This window comes from Macadamia integrifolia, chromosome 4 (genome assembly GCF_013358625.1).
Source record: "Macadamia integrifolia cultivar HAES 741 chromosome 4, SCU_Mint_v3, whole genome shotgun sequence".
Classification (NCBI taxonomy): domain Eukaryota; kingdom Viridiplantae; phylum Streptophyta; class Magnoliopsida; order Proteales; family Proteaceae; genus Macadamia; species Macadamia integrifolia.
This window is the reverse complement of record NC_056560.1, coordinates 17,857,553-17,882,716: the sequence shown is the minus strand read 5'-3', so window position 1 is coordinate 17,882,716 and position 25,164 is coordinate 17,857,553. Positions and strand designations below refer to the sequence as shown.

Sequence of the window (25,164 nt, the reverse complement as noted above, 5' to 3'; positions counted from 1 at the left end):
TAAAGAATATGAAATAAAAAAAGACATAATCAATTCTGTTTCTATATTATATAATTATAAACATATCATAGTATAAATTTAAATATTTAGAATAGACAAAGTTTTCTGGCCGTGAGAGAGGCCATCGAGCAACAAACACGATGTGTGTGTGACCATCAAGGGCACATATCCCTATGTGTAGGCACAAAGGCTTCTCATGGACAGAAAACATTGCCCCATATATATAATTTAAAATCTTATAAATAGCATATGTTTATGCTTTTGGGGGGAACGAATCTCAATGTTTACATCACACTGCCTATTTTAGGGAACCCTCTACTAAGAAAGAAATATGTGGATTTGAAATTTGACGAATGGCCTGTCTGAACAGAAACCTATCTATCCAATAGTCGAAAATATGACTACAGTTATAGGTTTTAGACTTATTGTCAAGAATACAAAAATGACAATGACATCCTTAAAAGCATATATGAACAAAAATCTAGAGGGATTCTTGCTCCATCCTCAAACAAGAGATCAACTTTCATCAGGGTATTTTAATTTAAAACACATTATTTACTTGTATTTTTGTTTTTATTTACATTCTCTTGATGAATGAATTCTGGAAATTTAGTTTCACTTAGTTATACAAGCACCAAAGTTAAATTCTAATCAAGCTATATAACTAGAAAGTAATGTATGGTCTTTGCTGTTACTTCCACTACTGCCATTGCACCAGCAGTAAGACAACAGTGAAAATGCAGGTTGCTATGTGGTGGAACTTTGACTAATGCATCCAACATCAAATGGTTTTATATGGCTATCAGAGAACCACAGGGCAATCACCTCATTAGCTTTTCAACATTATATGGATGCAGATAAAAAAATAAAAGAAAAATATACAGGAATCTTATGTCCCTGCATATTCAAAATTGCATCTTTTTTCAAGGGCTCTCTTTAAGTCTCATGTCACCTTCATGCTGCAGTAAGAAATCTGGAGGCCAAAGCAAAATACTATGTTAGGAAGTTGAATCCAGTTGTAAATATAAAAAGTCCAATAGAGTCAATGCCAGATGAACCAGGTTCTTTTAAGAGTAGGTCGTCAGGAGTGTCATACTATCTGAGGAAAAACATTCTATGAAAATGAATTTATACTCTAGTAAAGCTATCGTGAACAAGAAGTAATACAAAGTTCACACACAAATCCTGATCCTTTGGACTCATAGGAATAAAAGCTTATGTTAAGCCATAAGCTGATAATCAGTTAAATATCAGAACAAAGTGAAAAGTTAAGATGGAGCACTCTGACCTTCCCCCACACTCTGCTAGAAAGAAGTGGCAGCACAGTTAGAAGCAAAATGAAATTTCTCCTAATTACCCAAAATCTTATAAAAGTGTACATTATACACTCAATACCATGTCTCTGTTTTTTTCAAGTCAGTTATTATCTCCCTAGTTTGGTTGAACTATAATAACAGGAGCCAGTACTGAGTTATTATGGAGAAAAAAAGCAGAAGCTGGAACAAAAGAGAGAACAACTCCAGCAAAGATCAGATCATATAAAGAAAAATAAAAAAAACAAACAAGATGCATCCAGATCACCCGCAGGGGGGGGGGGGTTACCTTAAAAATCATCAGATGTGACAAAGTAATATCGTGCATTCCATTAGAACACAACTAAAGTATATGGAGAGTACCTTTAGTAACAGTAGGACTGAATATGGGGCAGTGAAATTGATGATAGGAAGATACTACAAAGTGATAAATGTAGGTATCTAGGTTCAATTATAAATAAAGAAGAAAAATAAAGGACGATGTTGCACAAAGAATTAGAGCACTGTGAATGAAGTGGACAGATACGCCTGGAGTGTTATGATCAAAATATTCCTTTAAAATTCAAAGGAAATGTTTATATGACAGTTATATGACCAACAGTGATGTATGGAACTTAATATTGGATAGTGAAAAAATAGCAAATAAATGAAAGTAGTGTACCTGAATTAACAGGTAAAAGTTACTTTAGAAGTAGCTCCAAACTCCAATACATGGAAAAATCGTTCGGGGTGGTATGGACATGTGCAACAAAAACCTTTGAATACTCCAGGAAGGAGGGGTGACATGATTGAAATTGGAAAAAGTAAAGTAGCCAAGAATGGGCCTAAATTAACACTAGGAGAAATTTTAAGCAAAGATATGCATAGCTTACCATTAGTAGCAAAATTAGTTGGGATGAGGATGAGTTGAGGTGACTTTGTAGTTAAGTTGAATATTGCATTCCATTACTTTCTTGGACTTGAAATATTTAAAAAAAAAAAAAAAGGAGTTCGGTTCCATAATAGCCGGCCAGATAGGGAAGGGCTGCTTGGTGTCTAATATCTGAAAGGTGGCAAATCATGAGTATGGATTTCAATTTAGTACAGTTTTCTTGCCCCCACTCATGAGACCAAGACCCTTTTTTCTATGGGGAAAGGGAGGAGTTGAGACACATTAGACCAAGACGCTTAGCGAAGGAGCTGGCTTTGGAATTTCATCAAGAAACATGTGAGTTCACAGGTTTCCAATTTCAATAGCTGGTTACAGTGACTCCTGCCACTGTAAGAGGCATGCTTGCCTTCTACAAGCAGCAACTTTGATTTAAAGTGAAGTTCATTAACTCCATTATCTCGTTCAATTGAGTTTTGACTTCTTGCTAAAGTACTTGGGCTTTTTGACTTTCTCTGACAAGACATTTAAAAAAAGCCACAAAGTTAATAGTCATGAATACCATTTTCAATTATCACTCTTATGCACAATTGTTAAAGTTGGGGTTCAGCCTTCTTACAAGCAACTGGTAAATATGCAGCCAATTGATGTTTAACTATTATACAATGTACTCTAAAGCATAAACATGCAAACTCATGATGAGTAAAGCAAGTTGAAATAAATAAGAAAACATTGGATCATTAAAATCTTGGATATTATCTTTTGGTCCCTTTCAGCAGAAAAGAGAATGAAACATAGAATCTGTATTTCTTATAAATATTTTGGAACTATTTACATTCAAAAATTGCCATACCTTACAAGAAAAATACAATCAGTTACTGTATTGTACATCATGTAACACTTCCAAGCGCCAAACTCTGTATCCACATTGTTTCAAAGTCCAGGAATGTCCAGAAACAAGCATCAGAAATCACAGCAAGGTCTCCACCATGCCCATTCTTCAACATCAATAAGTCACATAATGTACAAAGATCATTGTTTGACATGCCATTCCACACAATCATCAAAATCAAAACTGCTTGCACAATCCAGTAAGGCATTCTGCTGGTGCTCATAACGGCATATGTAGTTCAAACCAACTAGAAGCTCACAGATAGCTGCTTCTGTCTTTCCCCTATCAGAAAAATACAATGTCTGGAGCAGAAGAACATTTGTCCTTGTAACAATTTGTTGTTGCTCAAAATTACGCTCAGTTTGCCATCTGATCATGTTATGTGCCAGAGGTGCAAGCCATTTCAGTATCTTATCAAGTGTTTCTTTCCAATCATGAGCAAGAGGAGCATCATATATTGCCAGATTCTTAACATAAGACTTGAGGTTCATTCTCAATGACATTCTTAAGCTCGTCGGTAGCATCTGATACAGATCATCCCTAGCTTCCTCACCAACTAAATGGGGGTAGCGAAGCAGCTTCTCAATGACAATTATGACATTGGCATAATGCAACGCAAGAGCAGAGCCTCCAACCGTGGAAGGAGTGGCATATACCATTGACCTACTATTGGGGCCAAATATTGATCTGCTAGGCAAACTACACTTGGACTGTCTCTGATCTCTGCTTAGAGCACCACCAGTTTCAACCTGGCCAGAGAAACCAAATCGATATGGATGTTCCCTCCTCAACCCATTTCCAGCACTGTAATAACCTGAAGATGAACTGTTGTGGTCCTGATCATGCTCAGAGTCATCATCCAGCATTGAAGCAGAACTGCTCAAACTAAGGCATTCCATGAAGAGCTTTCCAGGATTAGCCCCGCAAGGAAAAATGAAATCTTCATCACGAAAAGAAAAAACTTCACTTCTCTGTGATACCAGCCTCGGCCTAGCAGTTGCCGCCTTTGTCTCCCCTGCAACTTTCTCAATAGGTCCCGACTTATGAGCATTGCTCTTGCTTGAAGCCCGTTGTAATGGTTCAGAAATCAGCTTAAAATGACGCCGTGAGTCAATCTGGCCCGAAAGTTGTCCACTCTGATCCTGAGCAGGAGATGAACCTTCTCTTCCAGTGGAGGATTCTGTCCCTAAAACAGAGAAGCCAGGCCTTGAAAGAGATTCGCGAAACACAATACAGACCCTCGCATAAATTGTACAAACCGTCCTCGCCAACAATCCTACAATCTTATTGTAGGTCTGGTTCCACAGCGAAACGTCCTTTAGATGCCTCACATCCTGCCTCTGCCAGATTACCTTCTGCTCAAAGGCCCGGCGACTTTCCTCGTGTTGGGTATTCTGGAACTTCTTCGTAGCCTGCTCCAACTCGTTCAAGACCTCCATCTCATTATAGAGATTCGAAGTCGAAGTTACATACCTCTCCATCTTCCTTATCATTCCTTCCATGTCCTTGACCAAGAAGCCGAGTTCCCTCACATCAATAACTCCAGATATAATATCAGCATAAACATGCTCGAAACCCTGCAATGCAGGCTCAGTACACCTCTTCCCTAATCTAGAAACAACAGCAGCCACACGGTTCAGGTCGTCGAGCTTTTCAGCAACGGCTAGCTCGAGAAGGTAAGACTCGTCAGAGGAGACAAGGTTTCTTACTCCTTCAGATTTGAGGATCTCGTTTTTAAGTTTAGAAACCTCCTGATCGGTTAGGGATTTGTGGAGGTGTAGAGTTTTCGACATTACATTTGCGACTTCAAAAGACAGAATGCCAATGGTCTCTTTCTGTTCTAGCTTTTTGTTGTTCTTTCTCCTGGAATGGTCAAGGGAAAGAGCGTGCTTGAGATTGTGACTTACTTGGTTCCCCATCTTCAAAATCCAAGCCTCTGCAACCATTGCCGCTACTTTTGCCGCCAGAAGATCAGAGATCGGAAGCTCCAAAACGTCTTTTGCTTTTTGCACCCCTTTGCTGGTCAGAGCACCTTCAAGTGATCTGCTCGAGACAAGGGAAATCTTGGAATGATTGGAAGAATTATCCGAAACTCTTCTTCAGACCTCCCACTCTTGCAAAACGAGCTCTTCCGCGAGAATCACTGAAAAGTGACAAAAACAAGAATCTCCGTCGAAATATTGAAATTCGAAGCTGCCAAAGCTGCTTCAACAACGCTTTCTTATCCGTAGATCTGAACCGAGCTTCCCGAATCCCGTTGCATTGACTGAAAAAACAGAATCTCTCTTGAGAATTACAATAGACAATAAACAACTGAAGTAAAACCAGAGAAATTGAAAGCTCCAAGGCTTTGACAGATTCTATTCAGATCCGGCCTTCAAAATCCTCGCCTCTTCTATTGACTTGAAACAAAAGTCTCCAGAACAGGAACTCACCCTTACAAGTTCTCAGAAAGTTCTTGGCACCGCTGGAGAAATCAAAATGTGCCGAAGCCGAAACGAGAACGAATTCAACTCCAGCAAAAGGAAATCGAAGCTATTGGATCCTCAAACAATTCTACTGAGAACTCATCGATTGTTCTGGGCGACTTTTGTAGAAGAAAGTTCGAAAAAAGCTGAGAGGAAAACAAGAATTTATCGGCTTTGTTTAAAGAAAAGCTTCGTCAAAAGCGCATTGACGCAGGCGTGAAGCCTCTGCAATCGATTAAATGACAGAGGGAGAGTGGCTGAGAGAGAAAGCTGATGAGTGTTGTGATTTGCAAATGGAGGGAAAAAGGCAATCAATCAATAGCGGCAACAGCGTTTTCACTTGGAGACGCCAACGCCATCGCTAGTTTTTGTAGTCTAATTTTTAAAAGCTCATTCCCTTCATTATTTTATTTTCCCATAATATCCTTCCATTTGCAAATTTACTGCGGTGCCCTTCAAGTAGGAACGGTCCCCAAGTGAAGTACATAAAAATCATACTCATGTATGTTTCCATGGGTGCTCTCTCAAGGCTTACCCAATGCACTTGGCTCCTTAAGGTCATAATGTATACAACTTTATACTTGTTTCACGAAGAGATTATTTCTCGACTTGAACCATGACTACTAAATTTCAATGGAACAAACTTATTGTTGCACCGAAGTCCACCCTCTTCATGGATGCTTTCTCATTGGCCCCCTAAACTAGGCGAGTTTTTTTGTCCAAGAGTATAGCTCCTACACTAGCACAGTGACCAATGTGGGACCCTAATCCTCTTTGACTGCATTGGCATCCAAAACGCATCCAACGATTGGGAGACAGCTTGTTACACCAATAAAACAATCGTTGAAGCATCAACAATGACTGAATTTTTATTCTTTATAAGGGGCACATCAATCATTTTGCAAGGTTTTTGTGTCTGGGCATGGGAACCATGCTCTTTTTTTTCTTCTTATAAATGGAAAAAAATGCTCCATGGTTGAACGTAGCCCCTACTTCAATGTGGACCAATGATGAGGGGTGCACATGGTGTCAACTAGGGCTGGGGTTTTTGTATTTCATAGGAGTGGGGGCATCATTTCAAATTCAACCCTCGGTGTTTGGGCACAGGGCCTGCGATCGGGTGTTATTTTACCATTTTATATAAATGGACTAAAATACCCTTATGTTATTTCTAATAGGGAGAAAAGTGGAAAAGAAGAGAATTTGAATTTTATTCGGAATCTAAAAGTTGGACTGGACAACCAGAGCTCCGCAACTACCGGAATTGAAATGGGTTTGGCACACTTTCATCATTAATTAAATTAATTAAATCCAATTAATTAAAATAAATAAAGACTGAAAGAGAGGGAATAGTCAGTGAGGAAATGTACGGCAGAGATCAAATCTTCCAATGGTGGAAGTGGGGCCCAACCATAAGGGTTTGACCTGTGGTGGAAGTTGAGATCTTTAACGTTCATTGTCCATTGAAAGGCATTGAATGAGCATCATTCGTCAGCATGATCAATATCAACCTCCCCTTATAAATGTGAACAGGTTTTAACTAAAATTGTAGTACAAGTGCAACCATATCACCTTAAGTTCACCCACTTTCTTCAATATATCATTCATTTAAGTTACCTTACCTGCCCACTTCCAACCAACCCACTTGAAGAAGGGTAATTTATAACAGTAGTGTCATAAGAGCATGGAACTAGAAAGGATAAGTTCCAGTTCTGGGCTTATAACAAGCTTGCTATATAGTTTCATGCTTTTATTAGCAAGGCTACAAATGGGCCAGTACAGGCCAGGGTTTATTACATTTGGGTACCCTAAGGCTCCGTTTGGTATCGTTGTAAAAAAACGTTTCTGGAGTTTTTTTGTTCTATTAGAACGAAAAAATTGAATCTTCTGTTTGGTGCACTTATGGTCCGTTTCTGTTTTTTTGGAACAAAAAGTGAAAAAAAAAACTGAAAAAACGAGATTGGACGGAACTCCAAAAAAATGGAGTTCCGTCTTCCCAGTTTCGTTCCATTTTACAAAAAAAAAATTCCTGATAAAAATCTGAAATTTTGAAACACCATTTTTTCGTTTAAAAACTGCGTTTTGACACAGAAACTGAAATTTTCGTTTTTGACACGAAACGGCGTTTCTGGAACAGAAACGATACCAAACGGGCCCTAAGTAGGGTTGTCAAATTCCAGCTCGAACCGGTCGAACTAATGGGAAAACCAAACCAAATAAATAAAAGTTTGTTTTTGGTTTTGAGTTTCTTAGAAGAAACTGAAATCGATTGGACCGACTGAAACTGGAAACCTAACCAAACCTAAAAAATCGATACAACCTCCTCTGCGAAGTAGAGGGTAAGGCTGAGTACATTCGCCCCTCTCAAACTCTGCAGTAGCAAAAGCCTCGCGCATTAAGACACACTCTAAAATATAAGGACAAATGAAACCAAATAGGACTAAATTTGATAACGAACTAATAAAAACTTGATAATGATATCTGATAGAAATTTAGAACTTAACTAAAACTGAAACCAATCAATACTGAACTTCATCTTGACAGTCCAGCTTTGTTTCATCCTAATACATGCACAAAATCGGTTCAACCCAATCAAACCAGATCAAAAAGGGTAGCCTTTGGTAGAGTAGTTGTTTGTGATGTTTCTAAAAGTTTCATTATTCATGGTTTTTCCTACCTAAACTGTATTTTCTTGCTCATAGTTGGGGCCATAAGTCTTAAAGTACTATTACACATCCATTTGCATGGATGTAAATGTAAGATGTATGTAAATACATGGAGGTATTTGATTAAATTAAACTCTAAAATTTGGCACATGCATGGCTAATCTTGCTCCTGTTCTCTCTATCCCCCAATTGGATGGACATATTAGATTTCTTATGAAGTTTCAAAAAAAAAAAAAAAGGTTACAAACTCTTCTCTTCCAACAACAATATTTTGCCAAATTAAAAATACAAAAGAATTTTTTCAACCAACCCTCACTCGGAGAAGCACATCCTATGCTTTTTTAGGTTATGTATGATATGATAATTTTGACCATTAGATGATAGTCATATATGAAATTTCAATTCAAGGTTCAATACATCCTCTCCTTTATTTATTTATTTATTTATTTTTTTTTTTTTTACATACCTTGTTTGTTAACTTTTTCTTGATTCTTAAAAATTGTATAATGGAAAATTTTGACATGAAAGTAGAGGACCTTCACATCCATTCTATGCAAATTTTCAGCCCTAACTAAACTGTCATATACTAGATTGCTAGTTATTGGATGGTCTTTCTTTATTTTGTTTTGCATGAAGCGTACATAGATATTTTTTGTTGTGCAAACATTTTTAGATTTATTCATTTTGAATAATCCTTTCTATTATTTTATTGGGAGATAGAGAGTATTCTGTCTGGGAGCATGGCCCTTGTGCCAAGACATAGGCCAATGAGAACGCACACAAAAGCATCAACATGGATAGAATTTTCACCTTTCAACGGGGTGTTAAGACAGTCATTTCACACCATCCTAGATCTGGGCCCAAACGCCACACTCCCGGCCAAAGCCTTTTTCTCAACCATAATAGTCTAAACTCTTGCCTATCACTGATTTTTTTTTTTTTTCTTCTTTTCTCACATTTCCCTAACAATGATCCCAAATTTTCAATCATTTCTTGTCAAGTGGGCAAGCTTTTCACCTTAAACACGTTTAGTGTCTAATAAGACCATGTTTCTTGTCATCATTCCTTAACTTTTTGAACATGAACTTATTGTTAGCAGCCATAATTTGATGATTTAGAATTGATTTTGACTTTCATGAATAGAATCTAATAAATATTATATTAATTTTTTAAAAAAGAAAAATAAAGTTATATGGTCTTGTTCCCGCCTTTTCACATAATCCGTGAAATGACACCTTCCCCCGCTCTCTAGCCCTTGTGTGCTCTGTGCTCGCTGCTCTTTGATTGATACCCATGTGTACTTCTCCACTTGAGGACATAAGCAACACGGTTAATTGTTAGTTAATGTTCTTAATCCCATTTAAAATTATTAATCAAATATATTTTTCAAAAAAGAACAAGGTACAAGTGTACAACAATATAAATGCAACTTTTTCTTAGGGTATTTGGTCAAACGAGAAGAAATTTGTATAAAATCAAAGGTAAGTTGTTCAACGGTCCAAATCTCAAAGCTTAGAATGATTTATTTTCCTTGTAGAAAGGGAAAGCCAAGAAAATAACAAGAAAAGGAAAAGCAAGACTTGACAAAAGCAAATTTCATCAAAAGTTGGAACCCCCATAGTGGGATTAGGTACTTTTTGTATTTTATTGTTTACATGTTTATCTAAGGACCACTAAGACGACATTTGGGTCAGTCCAATGTGGGAAAGGACACCAACAAAAGAATAGAAGAGTAGAAAAGAGAATCTTATTTTTTTTCTTTCTTGGAAAATAAGTTAAAAGCAAGAGAAAATATGGCCAAATACCCATTTAATGATAAATGTACCCTCTCTCCTTTGTTGTGCGTTGACAGTTGCAACTTGAAATGGAAACAATGTGATTTGGGGAACTTCAAAATTCAAATCTCATAATTTCAATTTTTGCAACCAAATAAGACAAGGGAGGGGAGTATTCAAAACGAAGTTTTTTCTAAGCTTAGTACTTTAGTTACAATAAGATTTTTCTTTGGACTCATTTGTTTGCATGGGAGTATGAAGTGGGATAGTCTAAAAAATGAGTCCCACGATAGTGCGATGAAAATAATAAGAGTAGATTTTTATTTGAGAGAGAGAGAGAGAGGTATCAATTTAGAATCGACACCGAATAATGAATACTGGATCATTTAAAACCGAACAAAACATACTCAGTTTGACTATGGTTTTGAGAATGATGAAATTTCATTTAGTTTGAAACCAATAGATCGTTGTTTGAATTTTCTCATGGACAATACAAGAATCTTACCGATTTGATATGATTTTGGAAAGGAGAGGGGAGTACATCAACAATTAAGGAAAATGACTTACAGAGGTTGTCTAGGATTTTTTTCTACCCTGCTAACCAAATACTTCACTTCCCTATTTGGAGAAGTCATACAACTCTTTCACGCGTTAATTCCCCACCTCACCAAAACCCTGCAAACATACACGACACCGTAAGAGTAAAGGATCCCCACAATGCCAATGTGTGAATTTTTATCCCTTGACCTCTCACATTCCATACCATCAATACCATGGACCTCACATTTTCTCTCCACATTAAATGCCTCTTTTATATATACCATTTTCCATGATGATTATTGGCGAGAAAATTGCACTCTAGCGTTGAGGAAACCTCTCATTTTTCCTAAATAATAACTTGATATACTACTATGTTTTACAATTGTATTACTTATATAATGAAGTTTCAAATGATCAGGACTATTGATTTAAATGTTCCTATAGGATGCGGTAGGTGAAAATTAATTACTAGGGACTAACATACGGGTAAAAGAGCAGTGGCTACAGATACTATTCTCAATCAAAAGGGGCAAAATGTAAAACAAGCTATTGCCTCTATCCGTCTGCTCCATAACCTACGGATCACTATAAATAAATGTATGCAACACCGGAACCCACAACATAGATAATGAAGCAAGCTAGAGCAGAGCCGATTGCCTAGCTAGTCCTATAGGCTAAACAATTGAAAAATATTGTATGAGGTCATGAGTTCAACTCTCCTGGAGACTTGTCACATCATCAATCACAAGATGCCACACACAGTGTCTAAGATTAGGGGTGTCAATCGGTCGAGCTAGGCCAGTCTCGATCGGGCTTAACCAGGCCTGGCAGGTGTGAAATCCTTGCACCGTGAATGCCCATTTACTTAAATGAGCCTGGGTTTGGAGGGCATGATACGATTTGTAATCGGGCCAGTCGGTGTCGAGCTTCAATCGAACTACTTTAAACGAGCTATGGGCCTATTTAATTATAAATGGGCTCTAAACGGGCCTATTATATAAATCATTTTTTAAGCAGATTAAACTATCGGCTTTAAAACTAATGGAGGATAACATTCATAATTCCAGAACCATATCCAAGGGAATCATGTTTTTAAAATGTAATCTAAGTTACAAGAATTACACTCTTCTTAACAATTGAATGATCCAAGAACACTACAAACTTGAAATTCGATTGTTCATTCATTGGTATACATAATTTAATGAAAGAAAAAACCTACTTTGGGCAGTTGTCTTTCCTTTCAATTATTACACTACTTTAGGAGTTGTTTGACTATGTTAGTTTTTTATAAATATTATGCACATTGTTTGTGTTCAATCTTATTATTTCAATGAAACCCAAGATACCTGTCTGTGCCTAATGTTTATATTTTCTCTATGTTGTCTTTTCTTTACAGTGAAATCACAAAGGTCACCATATATTCTCATTGAAATCCCATATGTCCATTGTGTTGTAATCAGCTATTAGTTTAGTCATAACTATTCATTACTCATATTTTATAGTATTAGTGGTAGAATAAGTATTTACAATTTAAGCAATAAGTATTTACAATTTAAGCATTTTTCTAAAAGAGATTAGGTCGGTCAAGCTAATTGAGTCGGTTCTAACGGGCTACTTAAGTGAGTTGGGCCGGTCGGGCACCCGACGAGCTACTACTCTGCACCATAAACGCCTGTTTAATAAATGGGCTGGGCTTAAGTCCGACATGTTTATTAAATGAGTAAGTTCATGTAAGGCCTTAAGCGAGTCGGGCTAGATCGGACCTATTAGTGCGGGCTCAGAATTGACACCCCCATCTAAGATCATCAATAAAATTAAGTTAAATTAAGTTAGACCTTAGGACAAGTAATCCAAACGTGATGAAAAGAACATGTAACACCCACGTGGAAAAATTGTCATCTAGTGGCTGCAGCTGCATCTGTAAGGTTATATGTGGGTCCCACTGAGGTAGTAGCAATCCCACTTTGGAAATCTTAATCCAACACGGAAAATAAGATAAAGTTAAAATGGGAGTCGAGAGTGAATGAAAGATTGGAGTTTTGTAACCAAATTTCTATTCCTGTCCCTTTGTGCATGGCTGGAATTTTCTTGTTTGGATTCACACTTGAATCGAATGAGGAATGCAAGGTCGTTACAGGTTTGGCTATCGTGTCTTGTTTAGATTTTTGGAGAAGAGGGTATCTCCTTTTTTTACTTTTTCACCCACTTTGTTGTAAGATATTGGTGTCGTTGTTGCGGGATGGACTGATGGAGTGGTTTACCTTTTCCCTCAAGAAGTGTTTTCATCATCAACTTGTCCACTAGTAAGTTATCTATTTTCAGAGAACCCGGTTTGTACACGCCTGTGGTAGGAAATTTTCTTCTGTTTATTTTTGGAGTTAAGAACAAATATGGTGGGTACAAATTCTGTGGACAGGTTAACCTAGGGGTGTCAATTGGTTGGTTTGATTCAATTTTGGTCTGATTGAATTGGTTTCTAGATATGTATTGAGTCAAATCAAATTAAAAAAATTAGGTCAATTCTTGTTTCGATTGAATTCGATTCTGATTGATTCCCTATCGGTTTTCCTTTACAGGTTTTTATCATTGTATTTGATTTAATTCAATACAAAAAATAAAAAAGTACCCAATGCATGAGGCTCTCACTGCATTGAAAAATTTAACCCCTTTATTTGAAAATTCTACTTAAAAAACCTTTCTACGTCGGAATTGATATACGAGAGGGAATCCTCTCCCTAGATTTGAATAAGAAAAAACCCTTCTTTGTCCGATTCTTATATTTAAATAGAAACTCAAATTAAGAGTGAAATGTGAATTAGTATGGGATATGCATCCATTTTTTTTATTTTCTTTTTTGAAGAATAATGTAAACCGGTCTAACAAAATTAAAACTTTCTTGGATTGAACAAAACCAAAGTTTTATTGGTTGATTTTGGTTGGGATATTACAATCCTAAATCCAAACCAAATCGAACTAGAAACAGAATGAACTTGAAACCAAATTAAAACCCAGATCTAAACCAAAACAAAACCCGTAATAAACCAAAAGCAGTCTAAAATTCATTAATTTTATTTATTTTTTTTTTTTTTACATAAGTTGTATAAATTTATATGACCAAAAAAAAAAAAAAAACAGAACCAGAACAACCCGATACAAAAACCAAAGCCAAACCGAAATCAATTCTTGGTTCAGTTCCGATCCCCCATTGATTTTCCTTTACGGGTTCATGTCGGTCTGCTATCCGTTTTGGTCTAATTCGAAAAAAAAAAAAAAAAAAAAAGCCACTATGCATTTTGGGGAGGATCATATGCATAGCTTTACACTGGCTCGCTTTGTAAAAAGGTTTTTCCCAATTTTTTGACTTGAACCTAATATCACTTGGGTCATAATAGAGTAATCTTATCATTGCGTTGATGCTTGTAACGATAAGGTTTTCAAGTTCCTTTTGAATAATTCAATCCATTTGTTGAGCTTTTAATATATGGTTAATCTAAACCATGGCTTTTATAAGATATGGTAAAAAAATAGCCACAAGATTTATCCACACAAAGGGATGTATAGAAGAAATTCCTATAATGAACATGCATAAATCGTTTTTTCCCTACAATTGGAGGCGAACCAAGTGGGGATGAGCTTTCTAGCTCAATGGCAAGTGTCTAGACAATTACGTACAGGGTAAGTTCAGAGAAGGTTCAAGAGTTCAAGTATGGGGATCCTCTCCAACACCAACGATCCATCCAAGGATTGGAAAGATTTGGACACACATCCCTAGGTGTTAGCAGGTATTGGGTTGTGTGACCAAGCCTTCCCAGCCGTCAAATGGTCGTTGGAGGGGCATTGGAGAGTGTACTCATTGGAGAGGAGCCCGATCGAGAGTTCAACCCTTTTATTACTCACGCTTCTTATATTAATATTGATAGAAATAGACTAATAATATAGTAATAAGTGTGACCTAGTGGGCCCCATTGCTACCCCTTGTGGGTCCTTGTTTGGGCCGTTATGGAGCCCAGCACCGAAAGATTGAAAAAAAAAAAACAGGAAAAAGAGAGGAAGGAAAAACTGAGTAAATATAATCAATCCAAGTTTAATCTATTGTAATTGGGAGCATTTTGTAGAACCCATTTGGTTTTGTTTCAAAGTTTGTTTGCCCTTCCACCCCCCCCCCCCCCCCCCCCTTCCCTGTCCTCCTTTTCCCCGTTCAAGAAAAGAAAAATAGAGTAAAAAAATTTGTATTCTACCGAGCCCAATCTAAAGGACCACCAAGAAGGCATCAAGCTAGTGTAGATATCAAACCCATGATCTACAGTTAGGAGCTTTCAAAGGAGGGGGAAAAACTAGTTGAGATTAATATATCTATATATATATATATATACATTTATATATTTCCCTTCTATGTAGAATTTTTTTTTTTTTTTAAATAAATTTAGTGGATAGGATGAATTGTTAGATTGGCTTCAAGAGAAAAATATTGATTCTGAAACCTTCTGATTTTCTTTGGTCACCCTTTGATACAGACTATAAATTATGTTTTATCAAGTGGCTGTAACTAGTTAGAACGTTGTGTTCATTCTTTATAGATATAACCCATATGTTGGCAAAGTCTATGGGTTTGACTTTTCAATTATTTCATTTTCTTTCTTTTTATTCCCTCTCCATGTGAAAGATTAGTTTCCTTGATTTATAAGGGATGGAGATTGCCTTCACCCTAGTAGTTCATCTTTTCTTCGTTAGAAAGCCATTGTGTATATGGGCTTGATAGTTTTTATGTTATCCATATTCACAGCTAGAAGTGGGCTTATGCCTATAAGCCCATAACTTGTCAAACTACGTCATCAAGCTTGACCCTGGTTGCAAGATTAATTGTTAGATGGCAAATATTGGTGGGTCCATGTGATGACTTATACATGTGTATAACGATTACAAAAGTTTCATTTTTATATTTGAAAGTTTTCATTTCTTTTCCTTTCCTTTCAATTTCCCTTGCAACCAAACAGAGCCAAAAGAGTATAGAGAAAAAGAACAATAAACCCATCCTTGAAATTCAGTGTCTTAGTGCGTCCAGTGCACATCGAACGGCTGGAAACACCTGGGCACTCACCCATGGCCATTGGATGCTCACTGGGTGCACTGGGCGCTATTGAGAGGATCTGGTTCCCCCTCATTCTTCTTCTCTCCGTCTTCAAACAATGGCGGGATTTGCTTCTGAGTCCCATATGTCAGGTGATTTCTGAAGTTAGGGAGAGAAGCTGGGTTCAGTGCCTGTTTGGGTACTGAGAATTGAAATCCATCTCATTTTTGGGTAGAGGTATGAATACCTATTGGTCATAAAAACAAAACCAGGGTTATAACACAACAATCTTCTGTGATTCCTGATTTTCACCATATGATCCAATGTAAATCAGGTAGTTCATGGCTGAGTATCCAACGAGATGCTTAGAAATTGGTTCCAAGACACATCTAATGACAATCTGTGTCCTATTCATTTTTTGTTTCCATACACTTCTACAGCTGTTACTGTGAAATTTCCATAGATAACTGATCAAATCACCCTATCACTATATGCAATGGATGCTGTTAAGATACTCTGTGTGTGAAGAGTAGCCTGTAAGAAACAGGGGAAATCCACACGTCTAGAATGCTGTTCTGAAGAGAAAAGCATGGTGGAAACTCTCTTTACTTCTACATAAACTATGGGATTAACATTGTGGGTACAGATTTGGTGAAATAATCATCTGATTGTAAATTAGTGTAATATTTTCTCCTTTTCTGTCTTTTTTTCGGGGGATGCATAATGTGTGGATGCAGGTGACAGTGACAATCCGGCCACTACCAGTAATCTTTACATGAACAAGACCCTTCACTGAAGTGGTGGAAACGAATACGATCCCTGACAATTATTACTCTCCTATAGATCTTAGAGAGAAGCTTAGTAGCAGCATGACAATCTTCACACACCCGTAGATTCTTCATGATCCGAATGGTAGTACATGGTGCTGTACCAATGAGACCAAAAGCAATTGCCAGTTTCTCACTGTGATATGAAAGTGCAGTTTCTTTTTCTTCTTCATCTATGTTTAATAGCACAGTTGATGTATCAGCTACGTGGCCAACCTGTTTCAGCTTCTTGGTCATTTCTGCGAGCATTTGATGGATCTCTTTCGTCTGTGGATGTGTCCAATCTCCCATCAGGAATTCATGAACTGTGCCATTTACTTCAATGGAGCTGACACCGGGTGCTTTCTTGATTCCTGTATCTTTCATGGCTCTTCTCACTAGCGCAACATCATTCCATCGATTTGCAGCTGCATAGATGTTTGATAATAGTACATTGCAACCACAATTGTCAGGTTCCATCTCAAGAAGTTGTCTTGCTGCCAATTCTCCCATTCTTGAATTCCTATGAAGCTTGCAGGCAGCAAGTAGGGCCCCCCAAACAATGGTGTTAGGCTTGACAGGCATGCTATTGATAATTTCGAGTGCCTCTTCAAGAAGTCCAGCTCGACCGAGGAGATCTACCATACATCCATAGTGTTCAACTTTAGGAATCAGCCTGAAGTTGATTATCATTCTATCAAAGAGCTTCCTCCCCTCTTTCACCAGTCCAGCATGACTACAAGCATGCAAAACTCCTATGAATGTGATGTCATTGGGGTTGATTTGTGTTCTCTCAAGTTCAGAGAAGAGTTCCAGAGCTTCCTCACCACAACCATGCATGGCTAAACCACACATCATAGCATTCCACATGCATATGTCTTTACTAGTACATGCATTAAACAGCCGCCGTGCCTCATCTATGTCACCACTTTTTGCATACATGTCCACCAAAGCTGTTGTTAGAATGACATCTGATCGGATCCCTTGCTTGTCTATGTAAGCATGGATCCACTTGCCTAAATCAAGGGCTCCTGCATCTGCACAGAGTGAAATGAGGTTAACCATGGTTACTTCATTGGGTTCTATGCTTGCATTCCTCATTTCAAGAAAGAGATTCAAAGCCTGATCAAGGCATTTGGCTTGCGAGTATGCAGTGATCATAGCAGTCCATGTCATGATATCTCTTCTGCCCATACCATCAAAGAGAGTTTTTGCACTTCTTATCTCACCACATTTTCCATACATGTCAACTAGAGCTGTGGCCAAAGCTACAGATACATGAATGACATTCCTGAGAATGTAGGCATGTAAACACTTACCCAGATCCAAAGCTCCCACAGACCCACTCTCCAAAACCAGACTCAGCATTGTGATCTCATTTGGAAGCACACCTTCTTCCTGCATGCGGACAAAAAGTTCCATTCCTTGTTCTAAGTTTCTGGATCGAATATATCCTGCAATCATGGCGGTCCATGATACAACACTTTTCTGAGCCAGTCCATCAAAAAGCCTTCGTGCATGAGGTATACTGCCACACTTGGCATACATGTCTATTAAAGCAGTGGTCACAGAAGTGCTAACTGACTCAGAGTTGCTGTTCTTTAAAACATAAGTGTGCAGTGTCCTCCCCATCTCCAATGAAGCTAGGTCTGCAAAAAGGTTTACCATGTTTATCATAGCAACCTCACTGGGCCTCACTTGCAAGAGATGCATTTCTCTGATGAGATCCAAAGCTTCACTATAAAATTTATTCTTACTGTAGCTTCTGATCATGGTACTCCAAGAAACAACATCTCTTACAGTCATTTTATTGAACACCCGACATGCGGACTTAATACTCGCACATTCAGTGTACATCTGTATTAGCGCATTATGTACAAAAACATCCCAAGCCAACCCACTCTTCAAAATGAAACCATGTATTTCCTTCCCTTGTTGGATCCATGAGAGCTGACCACATGCTTTGAGGACAGATGGAATGGTAAAATTGTCAACCTCGGTCTCATTGTTTCGCATGTAACCATAGATGGTTAGTGCCTCTTTGGGTCTACTGTTCTTGATGTATGAAGTGATGAGGGAGTTGAATTGTGCAGCAGTGGTAGAATTTGGTTGAAATGCTTCAAAAGGAATAGGATGATTAGGATCAAGATGGGCTTTGATCAGTTGAGCATGGATTTGCTTTGTCTCTTCCAAGTTGGTGTTTTCATGATGAGGGGAAGAAAGATTTTGGTGCTGATGGTGACTGGGTTTGATCTTGGAATGATAGATGGGTTTCTGGAGTACTGTAGATGAGAGGAATGACACAGGGAGATTGGTTCTGTTTGTTACCATCAGGTCCATGGTTTTTGGTTTATGTTCAACCCATGAACGGTTAACGGTTTTAACTAACTAAATGAAGAGAGAGAAGCGAAATACCCTTTAAAAGGAAGGGATACCAAGGTCTCCTCTTTCCCTATTTCTTAACGGAAATGTGATATGGCCGTTCATGTTTCAGGCCGCAGTGAAATCCTTTCCCTCCATTTCTGCTCAAAACCCAACCAAGGAATTGTCTTCTCTCTTCAACCTCACCAAAACAACTGCCCTCCTCAAGCAATTACATGGACAGCTGATTGTAAACGGACTCCATCGACTTGTTTTCTTTGGTTCGAAGATCGCCGATGCTTATATTGAATTGGGTTACCTGGAAAATGCCTCCAAAGCATTTGATCAGATTCCTTATAAGAATCCACGTTCATGGAACACGATCGTCGCTGGATATTCGAAACACTGCTGCTTTTCTGATGTTCTGCAGCTTTATAAACGGCTACGGAGCGAGAGCTCTCCGGTTGACAGCTTTAATTTGGTGTTCGCAATCAAAGCTTGCCTGGGTTTGTCTCTTTTAAGAGGAGGGAAGTCTGTTCATTCTGAAGCCATCAAATCGGGACTAGACACTGATGCTTATGTCGCACCTGCGCTCTTGAACATGTATGTTGAATTGGGTACCTTGGAAGAGGCCCAGAAGGTTTTCAGCAATATTTCTGAGAGAAATTCAGTCATTTGGGGTGCTATGATGAGAGGGTATTTGAAGTTCTCAAAAGAATCTGAAGTTTTTGAGCTGTTTCCTCAGATGATTAACAATGGTTTTCAATTGGATCCTTTTTCGGTGGAAGGGTTAATCAGAGCGTGTGGAAATACTTGTGCTGGTAAAGATGGAATGGCACTTCATGGGTATTGTATTAAACAAAGTTTCATGGATTCAAACTATTGTCTACAGACGTCCATTATAGATATGTATACAAAGTGTGGCTTGCTCGACTGTGCACTCAATTTTTTCAAAGAAATTCCAGACAAGGATGTTGTTCTATGGAGCACAATGATTGCAGGATTTGCCAAAAATGGCGGACCATTGCATGCAATTTCTCTTTTCCAAGATATGTTGGAAAAGGCAGTGGTGCTGAATGTGATTACATTTTCTAGTGTTCTTCTTGCTTGCTCACAGTTGGGTGCTCTGCAACATGGAAAGACTGTTCATGGCTATGTGATTAGAAATGGGTTTGAATTGGATGTAGTAACTTATACTGCTTTCATTGATATGTATGCTAAATGCGGTTCCATTGGGATGGCCTACAAAGTGTTCGATTGGATGCCTGAAAGAAATGTATATTCTTGGAGTGCAATGATCAATGGGTTTGGAATACATGGTTTATATTCCGAAGCAATCACTCTTTTTTCTCGCATGGTATCTGAGAATTGCATACCCAATTCCATAACTTTTGTTTCAGTCCTGTCAGCTTGCAGTCATTCTGGTAAGGTTGAAGAAGGATTGTTTTATTTTGAATCAATGAGCAGGGACTTTGGTATTGCTCCAACAGAGGATCATTATGCATGCATCGTCGACCTATTAGGCAGGGCAGGGAAAATTGAAGAAGCAAAACTGCTGATTGATAATATGTCAACAAAGCCTGGTTGTAGTATTTGGGGAGCTCTACTAAGTGCTTGTAGAATTCACAAACGAGTTGAATTAGCTGAAGAAGTGGCTGAAAGGCTACTTATCTTGGAGCCTGATCAGCCAGGCACATTCATATTGCTTTCTAATATATATTCAACTGCTGGAATGTGGGAGAGAGTAAAGAAGATGAGACTATTGATGACCGAAGATAGACTTAAGAAGACTGTCGGGTTTAGCTCCATTGAAGTTGAAAAGAAGGTCCACATATTTAGTGCCAACGATAAACTGGCATGTAGGAACACAGAAATCGAGCAAATTTGGAGTTCCCTACAAAGAACAAATGAAGGCACTGGGTTACATTGTCCTTCATGATGTGGATGATTTGTGGTCAGCTGAAATGCTGGTAAATTGCATTTGGGTTCTGAATACTGCAGTTTAAATGCTAATTAGGCTTATAAAGAATTTGAGGTTCTGTGGTAATTATCAGACTGCAAGCCACTTTATTTCTTTCATAAATCAAATAGGTGATTATTATGAGGGATAATACCTGTCATAGATGGTTTTTTGTTCTTGTTGTGCTTGGAGACTGTCAGTTAATAGCTCTAAATGGATGAGAGATTTGTCAACCATTTGATTGGAAATACTGAAAGCAAAAGCTACTAGATCTGCTTGAGGGATTAGGTAAACTTGTGGCTGAGACTCATTATGTCATTTCAATTGCTGGATTTCTGAGTTATTTTTCTTAAATCTGATTTCAGTTGACTGTTTCTGCTACTTTTGTTAATATTCCAACATATTTTGATCTTTGAAAACATGTTTATTCTGGTTTTTAGTTTCTGAAAATTTCTGGTTTTGCGACTCTGTTCATGAGTTTCCTTGATCAATTAGGATGTGTTGGGAGTCCTAGGTGCTAACAACGATATGTGCCACTATAATGCAGAATGTACATGGAAATATTGTGTCTATAACCAAAATACAATCACAGTTCACAGGTTCCTTCAATTGAGGGTTAATGAATTTCCTCAGGGATTAGTTTTTTCTTATGTTTAATCTTTGGCAGCCAGTAAAGGTACAAGGCAGAGGGAAGAATAAAGGCTCTTAACAGTGAATAAATACAACTATGTTAGATATGACACTAACATTTCTCTATGTGTTTCCCCATATAGGTTCTGGATTTGATGATGAGTCCCTGCTCATGTCACGAATGAGCCTCGTGATTTTTCTAGCTGATGCATTGGACCGATTGTAATTTAGTAAGCCTGATAAGATCAATTCAAGCAGGTAACCTGGAATCAGGTGATTAAATAGGATTTTCACTTTTGCTTGTCTTTGTTTCCTTTAGGTGCATGCAATGCAGTTAGAAGCTCCAAAGTTCCGGCCAAGAGAGGTGGTAAAACATGTACTCCTCCAGACTGCAGCAACATCATTACAAAAGATTTTGACCTTGGAAGGACATGTAACAAATGATGTTCATGTAGCAAAGAGGACAACAACAGTAGTGGGTTGATTGAAGTATTGTGTAATATATTGAATGTGTAATGAAAACAAATGAAATTTTATGTCTGTATAATATTTTTGAAAGTAAAATGAAAGCAATGGATTCTTATATCAAATGGATCATGGATGTGAAATTAAATCTATTTGTATGAAATGAACAATGTATTAATGTAACTATAGGTAACATATGGTTGTTATTTAAAAAAAAAAAATGTATTTTTCATTATTTTCTTTTTGGCAATGATAATAACGTTGTTGGCACCAAATATGTATTTACCATGATGGTAATAACTTTGCTGTTGTATAAAACAAATTTTAGCAATGGAACAAAAAATACCGTCGTGTATATATTTTTGGTGACTATAATAACTTTGTCATTTCCCTTTCCACAATGGAAAATCTTGTTGCCCATTTTTGGCCACAGCATTATAGTTGATAGATTTAATTTCTGATGCCTGTTGTTTTGGTGATTTTCTTTCCGTCACCAAAAATGACATTTATTTCAATATATAATTTAAGAAAACCGATTCAACTCTGGATTTTCATAGCTTGAGCCTTAGTTGACTCGGTAACCCCATGAACTTGCCAACCCAATTGAAACTTGTCTGAATCTTGTTGTGCGGTCAATCAATCAGTTTGGACCAATTTTGTGATTGAGTGAAATAAAAAATGAACCAATAAAGGTGCATCGGTTTTAGTTCAGTTTTGATTTTTTATATCAATTTATTGTTAGTTTGGTCTCAGTTTGCCATGTCAATATATTAAAAAAATATGATTTTTCTTCAAAATAATTTCGAGTTACTATCAATTTATTATCAGGTTATATTAGTTTCATTTAAAATTTTTTAAGTTCGATTCGATATCTTATTGTTTTTATGCAGGATCTCTCAAAATCTCAATCAGAAACATGATCCAATAAGCTCATATTCGGTCTAGATTTGGAAACCCTAGACTTTTACTACCCTAGTTGTGCCCAATTCTTTATAATAAAATAGTTGTGCCCAATTAGGATGGTCTGCACTAAAATGCGCCAGGAGAGTTGAAAAGAAGCGTATAGCAGAAGTAGAAAGGCAACAAGAAGTGTACGAGAGAAGCAGTATGGAAGTATTTATACCGTACATGCGTTTTTTTTTTTTTTTTTTGGTAACCTGAAGATCATTCATTAAGAGAAGAAACGGTTACATGGGAAACCTCCCTGAGCACAATCGAGTTGAGCCAGGGGTCATTACAAGAGAATCTAACTGCCATTAAGGAAGAAAGAGCCCTGCGGGATAGGGAGTGAGCAACGAAATTCCTAGTCGAGGACTAAAGCGGAAGATGCACTCTAAGAAAAAGCAAGAAAGCTGAGAAATATCCTCAACTACAGAACTGATTTCAGAAACAAGCTTCTTTAAATTGATAGCTGAGATAAGCTGCTGAGAATCAGACTCAAAAATGACCGATGACCACCCCTCGGAAATAGCAAACAACAAAGATGATCGGAGAGCAATCGCCTCAGTAACTAAAGAAGAAGTGAAGGGGATAGGATCTGAAATTGCAGCAAGAACTTCACCACTAGCATCCCTTGCAACGAAGCCAATTCCAGCCTTGCTGCGCCTCTTAAGAACAGCTGCATCTGTGTTAACCTTAATAAAACTAGAGGGAGGGCGGGACCAACAACAATGAACACTTAAAGGGGGAGGAGGAGACGATTGCCTATTGATCACACAATCTTGAAGATAGTCCGAGAAGGAGCTTTAGGCCTTAAAAATGACCTCCTCAGGAGAAATATGAAGACGGTTTTGCACAAGAGCATTTCTGGCCTTCCACAAGTGCCAACAAACAAAGGAGGCAAGACCAGCAACTGCCTTTGACAAGGATTTGGAAGGGGATGGGATGTTCTGCCAAGATTCAATCCAAGACTCCAAATCGGGAAAGGAGCCCAAATCAACCCCAATGGCCAAGGGGGGAGCCCAACCACATAGCCTTTGCAAACGGACAAGAAACCAGTACATGGAGGGGAGTTTCCAAACAATTACCACATCTGATATAGCTTGAGTCCACCCTCATATGGCGCCTCTGGAAACCCTCTCCAACTGCAAGGCCATTAGCACAAGACCGCCAGAGAAAAGATCGAACCATAGGGAGGGTCTTAATTTTCCAAATAAATTTCCAAGTCGCATCCTTGATTCTCTGATAACCATGGGAAGAAGAGGATGAAGGATTGGAAGACAACCGGAGGTCTGCTTGGTTGCTAGCAATATGATAGGCTCTCTCAACTGAGAAGCTTCCAAAGCTGCCTTCACCCCAAAATAGATGGTCATCTCGATCCATGATGCTAAGAGGGATACTCAAGATAGCCTCTATGACAGTGGAGGGGGGGGGGAAGAAAAGACAAAGCAACCTGATTCTATATTCTATGGGGCTGATCAATCAGATCCGAAACCCAAACCAAATTACAATCCATCGGAAGGGGGGAGGGAATCTTATGGTCAGGCAATGACGGGACCCACCGGTCCTCCAGATTCTAATAGATAAGCAATTTCCAACCCGCCAAATGAGCCCAAATGAAAACACAGCCCTACCCTAAAGGATACTTCGCCAACCCCAAGAGGGGGACGAACCAAGACAAGCCTGAAGAAAAGAGGAATTTGGATAGTAGATCGACTTGATAAACCTTGCCCATAAAGAATGAGGATCAGACCATAACTTCCAGGAAATTTTAGCCAGAAGAGCTAAATTATGCCTCATTGAATCCCTGAAGCCCAACCCCCTTTGTCTTTAGAATGACACAATCGATCCCAAGAGACCCAATGGATATGATGCTCATTATCCTTCTGCCCCCAAAAGAAAGACGCCATTGCCTTCTTTAATTCATTATGGGTTGAAGTAGGAATTTTGAAATGAGACCCAGCAAAAGTAGGAATTGAAGAAGCAATTGATTTAATGAGAGTTTCTCGACCGGCATGAGAAAGAAGCTTACTTTTCCAACCCCTTAAATGGCTCAAGACACGATCCTTTATCCCTTTGAATAATAACCTCTTACTTGTTGAGAAATCTGTTGGGAGACCCAAGTAGAAGGAAGGGGCAGCACTATAATGAACCTTCAAAGATTTGGACAACCATCTACAAATCCGGGGATGGGTGTTAGGACTAAAAGAGATGGAAGACTTTGACAGGTTGATGGATTGGCCGCTAGCCCGGCAATAGAGGTCAAGGCAATGCTTCAAGTGGTGGAGCTCGCTTGTATCAACTCTAAAGAATAGTAGGCAATCATCCGCTTATAGAAAATGAGTAATAGGAGGAGCCTGCCCCTTAACTTTGATGCCATGAATGAGCCCAAGATCCTCAGCATTTGCTAAAA

The 25,164-nt window shown here is 38.2% G+C and overlaps 3 protein-coding genes across 6 annotated transcripts; 1 reads left to right on the top strand and 2 right to left on the bottom strand.

Annotated features, from left to right (window-relative positions):
* Window positions 1–626: 626 nt before the first annotated feature.
* Window positions 627–5,901, bottom strand: LOC122075451 (protein PSK SIMULATOR 1). Of its 2 annotated transcripts, XR_006139261.1 has the most exons (3): window positions 5,509–5,901; window positions 3,035–5,339; window positions 627–973 (listed from the first exon to the last, which is right to left on the bottom strand). XR_006139261.1 is itself a non-coding variant. In XM_042640485.1 (2 exons), exon 2 carries the CDS (start codon window positions 5,017–5,019, stop codon window positions 3,214–3,216), a length of 1,806 nt encoding a protein of 601 aa, XP_042496419.1. In that variant the 5' UTR covers window positions 5,020–5,339; window positions 5,509–5,901; the 3' UTR covers window positions 2,970–3,213. The 2 variants fall into 2 exon arrangements, 1 of the variants encoding a protein (XP_042496419.1); XM_042640485.1 differs by lacking the exon at window positions 627–973 and having other exon boundaries at window positions 2,970–5,339.
* A 10,364-nt stretch (window positions 5,902–16,265) lies between these two features.
* On the bottom strand, window positions 16,266–18,872 carry LOC122075358 (pentatricopeptide repeat-containing protein At3g62890-like). The gene has a single exon (XM_042640352.1). The coding sequence runs from the start codon at window positions 18,734–18,736 to the stop codon at window positions 16,349–16,351; it is 2,388 nt and encodes a 795-aa protein (XP_042496286.1). The 5' UTR covers window positions 18,737–18,872; the 3' UTR covers window positions 16,266–16,348.
* On the top strand, window positions 18,738–21,930 carry LOC122075360 (pentatricopeptide repeat-containing protein At1g06140, mitochondrial). Of its 3 annotated transcripts, none has more exons than XR_006139225.1 (3): window positions 18,738–20,727; window positions 21,491–21,577; window positions 21,667–21,930. XR_006139225.1 is itself a non-coding variant. In XM_042640353.1 (2 exons), exon 1 carries the CDS (start codon window positions 18,882–18,884, stop codon window positions 20,694–20,696), a length of 1,815 nt encoding a protein of 604 aa, XP_042496287.1. In that variant the 5' UTR covers window positions 18,738–18,881; the 3' UTR covers window positions 20,697–20,727; window positions 21,491–21,930. The 3 variants fall into 3 exon arrangements, 1 of the variants encoding a protein (XP_042496287.1); XR_006139224.1 differs by having other exon boundaries at window positions 18,738–21,005; XM_042640353.1 differs by having other exon boundaries at window positions 21,491–21,930.
* The last annotated feature ends 3,234 nt before the right edge of the window (window positions 21,931–25,164 follow it).